The sequence below is a fragment of the Siphateles boraxobius genome, unplaced genomic scaffold (genome assembly GCF_051911475.1).
Source record: "Siphateles boraxobius isolate OS27281-9 unplaced genomic scaffold, OSU_SipBor_1 56, whole genome shotgun sequence".
In the NCBI taxonomy this organism is placed as follows: domain Eukaryota; kingdom Metazoa; phylum Chordata; class Actinopteri; order Cypriniformes; family Leuciscidae; genus Siphateles; species Siphateles boraxobius.
In genome coordinates, this window is record NW_027509182.1 from 11,987,501 (window position 1) to 12,002,764 (window position 15,264).

Here is a 15,264-nt window from a genome sequence, read left to right on the forward strand (position 1 = left end):
GCAGTGCTTGAGTAATTATTTCATGCTCATCAGTTGTTTCACCTCCTTCTGGAAGTTTCAGACGACTTAAAATTTTTCTATCAACAACTTTCTTCTCCAAATTGAAAAAAAAAGATGTTGGTGCATCCATGCAATTAAAAGATGTAAACCTTGCACGAATCAGAGTCTCTTTGGCTTTCTCTTCCAGGAGATTGTGGAGAAGAATTTTCCTTGTTTCCAACGCTTCAACAGTACTTCCATCATATTGCTCAATGTTCAGCTGCAAAATATCTTGTTCAAGTTGTCTCATTTTGTTTTCAAGAGTATTCTTGTTGTGGGCAGTATACTTCTGACAAAACATCTTGACTTGAACTTTACCAATGTCCCACCACTGACTCAGGGACTTGTACTGAGATTTACTCTCTCTCCACATCTCCCAGAAAAGTGTCAAAGAGTGCACAAAGTTGTGATCCTGCAAAAGCTTATTGTTAAAACGCCAGTAGGGACATTTAAATGTGCTCTGTGCAGATATAACATTAACAGACATATAATGGTGGTCTGAGAAAGGAGTAGGAATAATACAACTATCAAAAAACTTTTCACAAACACTTCTTTGTACATAAATTCTATCAAGTCTTGCTGCAGAAACCCTATTCGAACTTACTTTTATCCACGTATATTGTTTTACATCAGGAAAAGCTTCTCTCCAGACATCCACAAGATCATAAAAAACTATCAATTTTCTAAAAACATCTGCTGACGGACTATGAGGTTCCTCATGATTCCTGTCCACTGTATGATCTAAAGTGCAGTTAAAATCTCCAGCCAAAACAATAAACCTACCCTGTGGGACACTGCTTAATGCTGTATGAAGTTTCCCAAAAAAAAGTGTACGTTCAGTCCCAATATTAGGGGCATATACATTGAAGAGTGAAAAATTGAGCCCATGTAAAACAACATCTACTCTTTGCAATCTACCTGGTAGAACGTCAAAAACGCTCACATTCTGTTCCTTAAACTCAACTCCAAGAAGAATAGCCACCCCTGCACTGATACTAGAACCATGACTCATAACAACCTGTCCATCCCATTCACTCTGCCACTGAAATTGATTATTTACATCTGTGTGAGTTTCCTGTAGAAAAACAACACTACTTTTTTTCATAATAATATAATCAAAAAGACTAGTCCTTTTCAAAACCTCACGACACCCATTAATATTCAATGAACTAAATCTCAAAGGTGCCATAAAAGGAAGCAAAAAATAACCAAACAATAAAGTAACTCCACAAGGGTTATTTGACAACCAAACTATACTCATTTTTTACTTTGCAAATTCAAAGAACTTCTAACGTTACTCAAAAGTTTCTTGAGACGGTACCGTTTTGGTTTATCAAGCTCTTCAAAGGAAGCTTTTCTCATAGCCATGGTGCCGGACAATAAAAACAATTTTACATCCGGAAAATATGAATCAATTCTCGGTTTACGAAGTCCTTTAGTAGTATCCAAAAAGTGATTGATCTGCTGAAGTGAGTAAAGTTTGGTCTTACCTCCAGAGATGAGCTCCGAATCCGCTGCGTAATCTCTCATTAACTCCGTATCATCGTGCTCATTGTCAGAGTCATCCATTAAATCCACAGGGTTTTGAGATAAAATGTCATCTTTACTCTGTTTAAACGCTTCTTCAGTTGTAGTATCACTCTCAATTTTATCAGGCTGCGCCTGTCCTCCATCGCAAAACAACTCAGTTTCAGGGTGCAAACACACCTGTCCCGGGCTCGTCTCCGGCTGCGTTACAGCGGGAGCATGACTCGGCCCGGCCGCCTCCTCAACAGCCCCCGCCAGGCCGTCTCCAGAGGCCTCCAGCACCGGTCTCACTTCGGGCACATCACCGGCCGCAGAGAGCGCTCCGTCCGGCTGCGGTTCTGACGCCACAGCCGTCGCAGCAACATCTGCGCCGGCCGCCCTCTCGCTGTTCTCCGCACCTGCAGCCGGAGCTGGCCTGTCTCGCCTCGGGCAAGTTTGTCTAACATGTCCAAACTCACCACACACAAAGCATTTCATTGACTCTGAACTTATAAACACAGTGTAATCCTTTCCCTCAATACTCAACTTCACCGACAGATTTAATGGATCACTCTGAGAGTTCAGAATCATTAAAGCCTGACGCCGAAAAGACATCACGTGTCTAATCTCGGGATTTTTACATCCAAGAGGAATCATTTTAATAGGACTTACTATTTTACCATACCTCTGGAGAATTTGCTCTAGTTTTTCATTTTTAACAAACGGAGGTATGTTAGATAAAATGACTTTCTTGGCTGGGCTTGACAAAGGCAAAACAGGCACAAAAATGTCTTTGATTATCAACCCGGTTTCAACTAATTCATCCACCATTTGGCTTTCACTAAGAAAAAACACAATTGCTTTGTTCATACGAGAGGCAGATTTTATATTAGCACCACCGATCGCCGCACTCACAGCTATCAGGCAATCCTCCACTGATACCACGGCCTCAGGCATACACTTACAACCATGCTTAATTGTTAATCGTGAGAGATCCGCCATTTCCGACCCCATTTACCTCACTCTCTGACCGAAGTCAGGGGAAAAAACTAAACCTATTAACTATAAATAAGTTATAAGAAAAATAAATAAATAAATAGAAAAGTAAAGAAATCTCACTCAAACAAAGAGATACTTTCACTCCCAACAACCGGCTCCTTCCACACTCACTCCGCACATGCGCAGAAAGAGAGAGAGAGAGAGAGAGAGAGAAACCCGCCCAACTAAGAGAAAAACAATCTCATTAGAGGAATTGCTCATGTGTCTGCATTTTTTTTTCTTGTGCAATCTGTGTCCAGATATATGCCATCTCTCTTTCTTTTGACAAGTATGATCACGGCGTCAGTTTGGTTTTTAAATGTGCTGGGGACAGAGACGCATTCGGAAGTGCATTTTCAGAAGTGCTGGGTACAATGACACATTCATTTTTTCCTCTCTTTTACGCTGGTCATGTTTTGAAAGACAATGTCCTGTAGCTTACTAATGTACTAATGTAAATAAATAAAAATGTATACAAAAATGTGATGATGTCCCACTCGTTTTATGAAGAAGGGAAGAAGAAAGTCTTAAAGTGATAGTTCACCCAAAAATGTAAATTCTGTCAGTAATTACTCTCCCTCATGTTGTTCAACCCCGTAAGACCTTCGTTCATCTTCGGGACACGAATTAAGATATTTTTGATTAAATCTGAGAGCTGGATCACTCCTCCATAGGCTTCTAAGGGATTGACACTTGTTACCAGAAAAGTTGTTAAAGACATCGTTAAAATAGTCCAAGTGACTACAGTGGCTCAATCTTAAGTTTATCAAGCGACGAGAATACTTTTTGTGCGCAAAAACAAACAAAAATAACGACTTTATTTCTACTATTCATTTCCTTCTCTGTGGGCCTCGAGTGAGTTCACTAGTGTAACAGCGCAGCGCTTCTGTGTTGTACGTCACACGTAAGCTCACTATTGGCCAACGCTGGTCATGTGTGTGATGTGTGTGACGTACAACACAAGAAGCGCTGCCGTGTAAAGCTGTATGATGCGATGAAAAGTGGGAGTGTAGAGGATGGGAAGAGAGGAGAAAAATATGAGCAGAGAAAAAACATACAAATTAGAGAACATACAGAGTTAGGGAAACCTTGATGTATTTTAAAAATACAATGACATTAAACTCTAAAAAAAAACTTTAGCAGAGTTGGGTATAACGCGTTACAAAGTAAGATGTACAGAGTACAAAGTAAGTTTTCGTGATAACGCAGTAATGTAACGCATTACATTTAAAATGTATGTAATTTTTATGTAATTTGATTACAGTTACTGATGTCAATAAAATTAAGTTACTTGTGTTACAAATGTATTGTTAAGAAAAAAATATTTAGTAAAATGCATTTCTAATCACGTTTGGCCGGCTGCGTCAGCTAATGAGCATGCGCTATAATTAATTAGTTGCGGGAGACTCACGAAACTTCCGGGAGACTTGGGATGTCTGCAATATTAAATTACGGAAAGAACTGAGTTTCACTTTGTAGTGTATTCTTGTAGTTTTAATAGGTTTTCAAATTCACTTGAAAGTAAAGTAATTAGTAATCTGATACTTTTTACATGCAGTAATCAGTAATGTAATCAAATTACAATTTTAAGGTAGTAATTAGTAATTTGTAGTGGATTACTTTTTTTGAGTAACTTGCCCAACGAGGATCTTTAGAGACTACTACCAACTTTTATAAACAACTATGACATGCATATCTATGGAAGTAAAATAATGCCAATTGTTTTTGAAACAAAAAGCCTGTTGAATTGCACTACTTGAAAAAAATATGCATTGCATTAACCCTGCTTGTATTTTAATGCATTGTATTTTTAGAGCTTTTATTTTTATGGGCTGAAATTTAGCATGGTTGAATATTTAAGCTGCGAATATTTAAATTCAAAACATTTCAAGCACATTTTCATTAGTAAAATTTCAATAATCCATATACACCTTTCATATTTCACTTCTAAAATATTCAAACTGATTAAAAATACAACCTATAATATTCAACAGGCGGTTTTCGGTCCATTTTATTTCGCTGTGCAAATTCGCTTCCACAAATTCAGTGGTTCAAATTGGACAGTAAATTCAACGTTGACATCCAGGAACTGCAGGAAAAGCAGTAGATTACCGAGCATAATCTTTATCTGCTGTTAGTCGACCTCACCAGCAGGGCGTGCAAGCGCGTGTTGTTGACGATGACCAGTGATTTATTCGGATGTCAAATAGGAAAGGTACAAACTCCAACCCCAGGAACAAACGGGAGGACACAAACTGGAACACGTAACATGTACAACGAATCGGCACAAGAGAGCAAACACAGGGAGATTAAATAGGCTAACAAACAAAAGAGGTAACAAGGCAGACAGGTGGGGGAAATAAACCAATAACGAGATAACAAGATGGGCGGGGTTGACAATAGACAAGAGAGCACATGGCACAAGAAACAACAAGACACTCATGTGCTATCATAGGGACCAGACTAGACATAAACACATGACAAACCGGCCGTGTCACAGTCCTGTCACAAACCCATGGGAAAATCCAGACCGAGGTGACAGAACTGTGACAGATATGAAAGGTGAATATGGATTATTGAAATTTTACTAATGAAAATGTGTTTGAAATGTTTTGAATTTAAGTATTCGCAGCTTAAATATTCAACCATGCTAAATTTCAGCCCATCAAAATGCAAGCCCTAAAAATACAATGCATTACAATACAAGCAGGGTTAATGCAATGCATATTTTTTTCAAGTAGTACATTTCAGCAGGCTTTTTGTTTCAAAAACATTTGGCATTATTTTACTTCCATACATAACTGAAGGACAACAACGCAAAGCTGAACAGGCAGAGGTGAGCGAACAGCACTGAAAGGGTCTTTTGTGACATTTGAATTCTCCACTGTGATTGGATTAAAAAGAGTTGATTCTCATGAATAATGCAGATAAAAGCTCAGAAATGCATCACGCAGACGCATAGTATTCGACCACGGCAGCCAAAATAACATACATCACTTTTCATGACGTTGTTTCAACGTTGCTTTTTGCATTTTAAACCGGATGAATGAAATGGCTCAGAAAACAAACAAAAGAAACAACAAAATAATTTTCCCTCATAGCGAGTGCTCTAGTTGTTTTCATTGATGTGCAATCTTGACATATCTGTTAATATCTAAAAAACAACAACACTTAAATAACAGTAAGAGACTGTAAAATATCTATATTTTACATGATTGTACCCCTGAAGGTATATTGATGCACATTGATAATAAAATGACGGAGTGCTTTTTTTGCTCACTTTGAGGCGCAAAGGAGGATTTGAGGATACTCGACTGTTTTGGTCTTCAAAGTGAGCAGAAAAAAGGTTCATCAGGGAGAAAAGGGTCATTACTAATTAGTGGTGGGAAATCCTAATGGTCATTAAGGGCTTTTATCACTTTCCACATGTTAGAGGAGTTTTAATGTGGCCTTCAATATGCCTTTTATACTTATGCTTTGTCTCTCTGATGCCTGATCTAAAGGCAGAATCCCGTTCTTTGAGCAGAAACTGTACCTTCCCCTCATGGCTTCTGGTTAGGGAACACTTTGATGCTTTTTGTTGTTAAAAATCTTCATTATTTGTTCATTTCGCCCAACATTTTTTTACAATGGCAGCCTGGCAGGAGAGAAACATCCTCCTGCACACACTAACCAAACATACACTACATTTAAAGATACAAAAACAAAATATTGAAGAAATAAAAAGCTTTCTCTTTATTGAATTGAAGTTGCTTTCAAATTCTTGAAAGCAATTTCAAGAATTATTTAAAGTACTCATTACCAGTATCGTAGAGACAGAAACAGAGATAGATGTGTCGTTATTTCCAAAAAAACATAATGACCATAAGCATTTCTTTCCTCTGGGGACTTTGAGAAAAATACGTTTAGATGGTCTATGTTACAGGTTGATATTGCAAAGCATTTTTAAGATAAACTGCTGTTGATCCTAACAAAGATGTGTAAATAAATGTATTTCTGTAATGACCACTCTCGAAGTATGGATATGACAATGTTGGTATGTTTGTCTTGACGAAATAGATCTTCTGATGCTGTTGTTGGTTTTTGCTGTTGCAGAGTAAGTACGGGACTTGCTACTGCCAATAAATACACAGACGCTGCTGTGAGCAAGAAAGACATTCTGCTGCTGCACAAACAAACATAGCATACATGAATTAGCCGTAGCAGATCTATACAGGTGGAGCTGGGGAAGGTGGAGGGTTTCTGAAAGCATTGCGCTGCTACAGAAAATGCTAACCAAGTATTTGAAGGTTGAGCAGCGAGCTCATTGGCTACTGATACAGCAGGAACCAATCAGCTGTGCCCTTTAGAGAATGATCACAAGCAGATTGAGTTAAGGGCCTATCAGCCTGCGCTTTTGCATTTCAATGAAATTCACGCCTGGTTTGTAGGAAAGGTCATTTAACAGCCACGTACAGAAGGCAATGATGAGTTTAATATGGGACATCAGCGCTTGACATTAACACCCGCCAACCTGCCAAATGTGTGTGTATTTCAGCAGTGTGTAACGCAGTCACTCCTACTAGCCATTTTGGTGGGTTGAATTTTATATTTAATATATACATTTTTCAATTATAGTCTTTTAAAACGGCATCTGATATAATAAACTAAGTGCAATGTAGTTTGTGTTCAAAATATCTGAAATGCTTGCAATAGGCTTTTTCCGCAGAATGGATTCCCTTATCTCTCCGATGGCGAGTGAGGAGAGGCGGGTTTGTGTGTAACTCTTTTAATTAAATCTGGATGAATATTGTTGGTGTTTCAGGGCTTGAATTTTGGCATGGGATTGCATCATTTTACTCATTCCCGCAGATTTGTGTGCTGAACACAGTCAGTTATGTTTTAAGTGAACGTAAACAGTTGAGACAGAAAACGCATGTGTAACAGTATAATAGATCTGTGTGTCAGGTCTTAAAGTGACAGAAGCCTAATATACCTGATGGCAAATTATATATATAAAGATAATATAAAAAATATCTATATGGCAGTTTTTACCCATGGTATCAATGTCAAAATTGTGGCCATTGAAACTGGCTTGTAACTTTTGAAAACCACTCGCCACAGTGGCCGGTGAGCAAAAAGGTTCAAAGCCTTGGGGGGCATTTGTGATTAATCTAATAGCGGCATGACATAAAAAAATTAATTATTTAGGGCAGCTTTGAGTACTTTTTTCAATTAACAGCAAAATCACATTTTGTACAATATGTTTTTTTCTAACTGACATTGTTAGAGCAGTAAAAAACAACAACAAAAAAAAAACAGGGCGGGACTTTACTTTTGCCTGTAAATTTGTAAAATCCTTCTTAACAGCCCTAAAATAAACCCTGGCTGTGATATCGAAAGAGTTTGTCATGGGTTGGATTAAAATGGATTACATAATCCGAAAAATCATCAGATCAAAATATGCTCTGACATGGACTGCAGATGTTTGAATGGAAACACATTTACTCAGCTGGGCCGGTCATTTGCCTCTGAAGGCCTTGAGAACGTGTGTGTGTGCGTGTGTCGTCTCCACCCCCTGACTCTCAGATGCTGCGGTGTAAAGCCTGCGCTGATCCCTCACTCCAGGCTGACCGATGAGGATCTGCAGACGGGAGGTAAGAGGCATCTGTTGGTTTTCACGTGTTGACGAGGACGTGTTTTCCCTGGGAAAATGTGGACTGTAGTTCGGGGGAAGACTGCGTGGAGGTTGATTTGCTTTACAGTTCAGAAATGGGAGACATTTTTGTGTGAAAACTGATAATATTTGTGAGTATTTTCACAATTCTCAAGTTATCCTTAGCTTTTGGCATTTGATTAGGTCTGGTTATTGTGAGTGATATGTTGTGTGATGGATTATGTTTGTAAGCACTGTTTTATGTTGTTTTATGTACAACACTTTGGTCCGTTTTTATGGTTTTGAAGGTGCTTTGTAAATAAATTTTGAGTTTAAGTAATTATGCATTTGTAAAATCTTAATAAATAATAAATGTTTGGTTAAAAAAAAGTATGAAAAATGCTTTTCTTACTTAGTATTTTTGTCTTGTATTGAGTCTAAATATCTAAAAATTCTTAAATCAAGATTCATTTTCTAGACAAGTAAAATGACTTCGATATTATGACACATTTTCAGAAAAAAACCTAAAAAACAAAATTGAGTTTTTACTTAAAACAAGTTAAATTATCTTCCAATGGGGTTAGAAAAATAATCTCAATTCAAACAGAAACAAGATTATATAGGATTACTTTTCTTATCCAATTGCCTGATAATTTAGCTTGTTTTAAGCAAAAAATCTATATTGTTTTTTTAGTTTTTTTCAGAAAATGAGACATAATATAATTTCATAACATAATAATATAATAATATCAACATAATATCATTTCATCATAACATCATAATATCATTTCATAATATCATAAGTCATTTTACTGACTTTCACCCCCAAAAAACAAGACATAATGTCTTATGCCATTTTACTTGTCTAGTAAATTCATCTTGATTTAAGAATTTTTTGATATTTGGAATGGACACAAGACCACAACACAACTATGGAATCACTTTCAGAATTATTTTTCCCCAGCTGGTTGACAGCATATCAGAACCCACTATACTTTAAAGAGCTGGAGCATTTGAAGCAGCAGACGACAAAACTTAATATAAACACAAATTCTGTCCGCTGGTATATATGCTAATATAGTTTTAGTTTAGAATTAAAGTTGTTTTGTGCTAAAAGTAACCTCAATTTGTTTGGTTTGTTGTTTCTACTGAGCTTTTTTGCTTGGCAAACTCATAAACTGACATTGATGGATGGACTTTAGATATATCTAGAGACCAAAATATCTAGAGACATGTGTGTTTAGATAGGCAACCATCTAACACCATTTAATCGAGGCACAGGGAAGCAACACTCACATTTTCTTCAGTGAATCTAGTTTACCCAAAAAGGAGCTGGCAACAAATGAAAAAACAAATTAATCATTATGCTCACAAGAATTTTTTATGTAAAATGTCTTACAAATTAACCAGTTAAAGAGCAGAAATTTAATTTTTTATTTTCGCTCATTTAGACTCATAGTATACAATTTTGTTTAGGTGTTTTTCATTTTATAGTGTTTTTCTTTTTTACTTCTAGGTTAGTACTTTTCTCACAGCATGCTGCTGCAAAAAAAGAGGATGCCAGTGGTTTTTATGTCAAGTTACTTGTCTAGAGTATTTTCCTTTTTTTCTAGAAAATGCTCACTCACCGTTCCTCCAATGTCTGTAATATCAAAGATTCAAAAACAATTTAAAGTCATCATGAAACAGAAGTTGGGATAATCTTTTCTTCTCTATTGTGACGCATATTGAGTGAAACTGCTTCTGGACCAGTATAAATGTAGGGCGGGGCTTTATATTTTTAATGGGGAATTGATTGGATGGTTGTGGTTTGCTATTGGATGATCTCATGTGAGTGACAGGTTGCCCCGCCCTCATCATTAGAGAAGAGATGTGCTGCAAGAGATAGGGGAAGTTATTTTGATTCAAGATTATGAGGTGCATGAATAATATAAAAAAAATGATGTACACGATAAACCGTTTATAATAAATACTGCAATATTCCATGAAAATTACTTCATGGTGACCTTAAGGGTTAAAAATGTTCCAGTGCTCTTTTGCTGTTATCTGTGCTTTTCTCAGAAGCATTAGTCTAATAAATGGATCTGATGGGCGTCTCTTATCTCAGGCCACAATCGCTGGGCACCCCACGTGTACGCTGGCAAGCAGTCAGGATATTTTAGCATCAGGAATAGTGCTAGAGTCAACCTAGATTTAAACAAGACAGTGTTGGAGAGCAGGAAGAGTGAGAGTGCACATTTAAAAAAAAAAAAATTACACTGTGTAACTAACTAAATTACATCATTAAATTACAGGACATTCAGTTGTGTGATAGTAGCTCAGCTCTTTTCAACATGTAGAGGTCTATACTGTTAGACATTACCAGGCTTTTTTACAGTAAAATAAATGTACTGTTAATTGTGCAGTTCTTTACTGTAATTTCCAGTATGTTACTGTAAAAATACCATGCACTAAATTAAAACTCGAGTTAACTAATTTCACTTGCAGAAACCGACTGCCTTAAATTGACCAACTGTCGTTTAAATGTATTATCTAAATTTAAAATGCACTAATAACGTGAGCAAAGTATTACTGTGAACCTATTTCATTTGAGACCTACACATTCACAGTGTGTTCAATTAAGCAACATGCAGCGTATCATCATCATCATGTTTCTTGGCCTTCGCCTGGACTGAAGCACAGGCTCTACTCTTCAGCACAATGGTGACCCAAAAAAACTAAATTTTACAGTAAAGTAAGTGTTGCCAGTATATACCTGTTTATTAACTTACAATTTATCACTGTAAAAATACATTTCGTTGGTGTGTCTTTTTATCTTACACTGTTAACCCTTTCAACCCTAAGGAAAATCCACACTACAAAGAGTAAAAAGTAACATTGACGCAGTGTTGCAGAGAGATAATTAAGTGATTATGTAAGTGATTGTTGAACATTTGTGATGAACACCTGCTGTTAACAAGCAGAATCACTGAAGGAAAGAGGAAGACAGAGACTACAACTACAACTGACTTCCAGCCATTACACATTATTAACCAGTATGACTTTATATATGTCATACATCTACAGAAGTTGTAATTGAGATGTTTAATTAAAAATGTTTGGTTTGAAGTTACCATTATGGAGATCAGTGTTTGCTTTAGTTGGGATGCTGACCCTTGACTTTTTAACATTAGTTATTCTCTTTCTGCTTGAACTGTGTTTTTGCAAGCCACACTTCTGCACACACACACGGTTTGTGAATGCTGTTAATTATATTGATTATGATTATGATGACAAATTCATATACAGCCTGTTCATTCAATAATCTTATTCAGAGTTTAATCCTGCATCAAAAGTGACACTGTGAAACTACAACAATCAGTTACAGTGACAATTTTTTTAACACATCATACACAACCAAAGAAACAGAGCTACACTGTCTTGTAGAAATACAGAGATATAAAAAATCAGCACACATCTCTCAACAATGGTGGCAATAATTGTTTTCTTTATTTATTCATACTGCAGTGCGTGCTGGGAGTTTTATACTATCCTGGAACCCAGTATGCACTGCGACAGGAAACATTTGATTTTCACCATTGTTGAGATTCATATGCTGATTGTTGATGTCTGTAAATAATTTTAATATCCTTCAGAATAACGGATTTCATGTTGTAGATTTACAGATATATGATAAATATTAAATACTCATACATTTAAAGCTTATACACAGGATGAGATTATAAAATCAGACATGTCCAGGGTGATTAGAGCATTATCACAACAGCCAAAAACACCTGATCATCTTTCTCTTGGCTTTTTCTTGCCATAACAAATATGATCTATAAACTCACAGTTACAGCAGCCAGAGAGAAACCAATGTTATAAAGTCAAGGGTCAAGAAACCAACTAAAGCAATAAATTTCAATAAAAATAACTAAATATCTGTTAATTCGCAACTAAATATCTTTTAATTCGCAATAAGTCCTTTTGTACATGTATGAAAGAAATAATGTTAAACTGGTTTGTAAACTGGTTTCACACTCAGTGTTGCTGGAAGTCAGTTGTAGTTCTTGTTTTCTGTTCTTGTTTCTGTCTTTCAGTGATTCTTGTCAGGTGTTCATCATTGTCAGAATTCACTCTCTTCTTAAGTGAACTAATTTAGGGAATAGTGAATGAGGGTATAGGGTGTGATTTGGAACACAGCCTCTGAGTGTCGACTTTTAGCGCTGTTAATTCACAGTATATTCCTGTAGGCTACTTTCTTGAAAACGACAAATATAACCCAGAATGCATTGTTTTCTACGGTATATTACTGTTTTAATAGAAAATGGCATGTTACTGTCAGAATTTGGCCTTTTTTTTTGTTTAGAAGCACTAAATGCTACATTGCTATTTTTGTTTTCTGTATGTATCTTTAGACAGCATTTATTTGAGCTAACTGGTTGGTTCGTCCTGGGAGATCGAGGAGGCTTTGGCAGTTAACTGGTAGAAGTAATAACTAATATGCAGAAAATAAATAAGTAAATAATAGCTTGGCTTTCATTGATGCACTCTCAACATTCACTTTCAACATTCATTCTCAACATGAAGCACTTTGTGACTGAAAGTAACAGATTATGAGGTCCTGATTGCTTAGTGGTAAAAGGCAACAACCCGCAGCTCGGCAGTGTCAGTTAATGGGTGGTCATAAATGTAATCTTGGTAAGATGAGTGTTTGACAGCATCAATTATTCATTGTGTTCTGAGACTGTAATCTACCCATAACATCTAAGCATAGTTAGTTCGATAAACAGCTCTATTCTCCTGGGCATCTTTTTGCATTTCAGTCAGCCTTTAGTGCACTGATATATTGCAGATGCCTCTGTGTGTGTGTGTTTTTTTTTTTTTTTTTTTTTGCTTAGTTGTGTTTTCAGGGAAGTGAGTGGTTATTAGATTCTATGGCCCTTGTCAGCAAATTTGCCAGGTTGATGGTTGCCATCTGTAGTGCTTTGGCAGTGGAATGTTCTGAGAACTCTTTTGACCCTGTTTGATCCCATAGGCTTTGAAAGTTTGTCGTTTTGGGAAATATACCAAACTAACAGTCATATTACGTAATATAATGCCTTGGAAACACTAAAAATCTGTTCAAAAACCTAGTGAGCTAGCTCTTCTGCGCACATTCTAAACTGAAATGAAACCTCATAATTCTATTGGAATGCAATTGCCTTTAAGAATTAGTCTATTGGAATAGAGTTCCAACAGAGTGTTTTGTCTTTACATGTTACCAAACTAGCAAGCCGATATTCTAATAAGCATAAAAAACAGCACATATGGATGTTTAAGTAAAATGAGAGAGTCTAAGATTGCCATATGAAAGATAGATTAATTTCTGCCTTATATGTTGTGCAAAACAAGACACAGTGACTATAAAAAGTCTACACACCCCTATAAAAACAGCTGGATTTTGAAATGTAGGAATAAATCAAAGATAAAAAAAGTATTTTTTAAGAAAAAAAAATCAAGTTGTACCAATGTGCACACTTCTCAACTAATACTTGGTAGAAGCACCTTATTCTTTTATTACAGCAGCCAGTCTTTTAAAGGGGTGGTAAAACACGATTTCACTTTTCTAACTTTAGCTAGTGTGTAATGTTGCTGTTTGAGCATAAACAACATCTGCAAAGTTACAGCGCTCAAAGTTCAAAGCAAAGGGAGATATTTGCTTTTAAAGAAATCAATTTCTAAGGACTACAGCAAACGGACGGTTTTGGACTACACGACATTCCTCCAGGGTTGCTGACGTCAGCATATCCCATTATTTACATAAACCCCTCCTCCGAGAATACTTAATAAGCGGCCATTTTATATTGCAGTTTTGGAGATGAGTTGTCTCAATGCCGTCGAAACGCTGCTGTTATTTTCATCCGGATTGCAGGTCCACTTTGTTCGGCCTTCCTGGGGACGAGGGAGTTAGGGATCAATGGTTAAAATTTATCTTTAACTCGGTCCCTCATAATTATTACCCATAATCTCGCTCTCTGTGGTGCACATGTTACGGAGGAAAGCTTTCACAATCCTGGCGAGTTCAATGCAGGATTCGCACAACGGCTTGTGCTGAAAGATGGAGCAGTTCCAACTTTAAGAACAGAAGCTGTTGTTTACGGGCCACAACCTGTAAGTATGATTTATTTTTCGTCGATGTGTTTTCCTGTAATAGTTCGTATTGTTAATTGTACGTTGTAGCAAGGAAGTAAACAAATGACAACGCTGTTTGCCTCTGCTGGTTTGTTAAATGCTCATTCATACTTAACATTATCCGACAAACACCTAACGTTACAAACTTTTTTTTAATCTCAACTGCGAACTTGTAATTAGTGTAAATTATTCTTTGATTAGAGCTTTTATGTTTATCTACATGCTTGTTTATCTACAGTCACAGTAAACATGGTTCTGTGTTTGATTTGGCAGCCGATGTTTAGTGTTCATTTTGGGTTAATAGTTCTGTCGACAGATATTTGTCTACAATCGTCCTAAAAATACAAAAGTAACGATGGCATACAGTCAGAAACGATCACTATAGATCCGGAGTCTTTACTCAAACAAATCCCTTTGAGGACTGTAATATAATTTGTTAGAACGATTATATGAAATTCTTATTTATGAAGCTTATTTTTTGTAATTCTATAATAATTAGTACAATTAAATAACAGCGTATCTAAAAAGTAATTAGAGAACAACAAAAAACAAACCTTTCTGAAACGTCGTTTAACAGCCGTTCTTGAACAGGTTCTGCTCGATCATCTTCACTAACGTTTCCCCGGGTCCGATTGGTTTTATTGACGCCATTGTTTATAATACACCAAAGCACAAACTACCGGTAAAGGTACGGGGCGTGACGTTTCCGGAAAACGTGCACTAGACGGTTAGCGAATCACAACACACTGGTCCAGCTAACCAATCTGAGCCCATTGCGTAGTTTTGAGGGACTGGCTTCATAGAACCCGGAAACCATCAAACCGTTTTTACAAGGAGGGGCAGAGCAGGGTAGAATAAAGGTAAAATACATGAAAAATAATGCAATTTTG

General features: G+C 36.7%; 1 protein-coding gene and 1 long non-coding RNA gene across 5 annotated transcripts in view; one reads left to right on the plus strand and one right to left on the minus strand.

Annotated features, from left to right (window-relative positions):
• rgs3a (regulator of G protein signaling 3a) overlaps positions 1-15,264 on the plus strand; it is a 201,527-nt gene that overhangs the window by 66,300 nt on the left and 119,963 nt on the right. The window contains exon 1 of one of the 4 annotated variants that reach the window (XM_077206791.1): positions 8,045-8,219. The exons of 2 other annotated variants lie outside the window; for them this stretch is intronic. In XM_077206791.1, the coding sequence (XP_077062906.1) occupies positions 8,199-8,219 (21 nt within the window). In that variant the 5' untranslated portion in view covers positions 8,045-8,198. Of the gene's footprint in view, positions 1-8,044; positions 8,371-15,264 lie in introns of those variants that run through there. One more of the 4 variants, XM_077206793.1, reaches the window with a different exon arrangement.
• LOC143715133 (uncharacterized) overlaps positions 1-15,264 on the minus strand; it is a 251,763-nt gene that overhangs the window by 18,882 nt on the left and 217,617 nt on the right. The window lies entirely within an intron of this gene.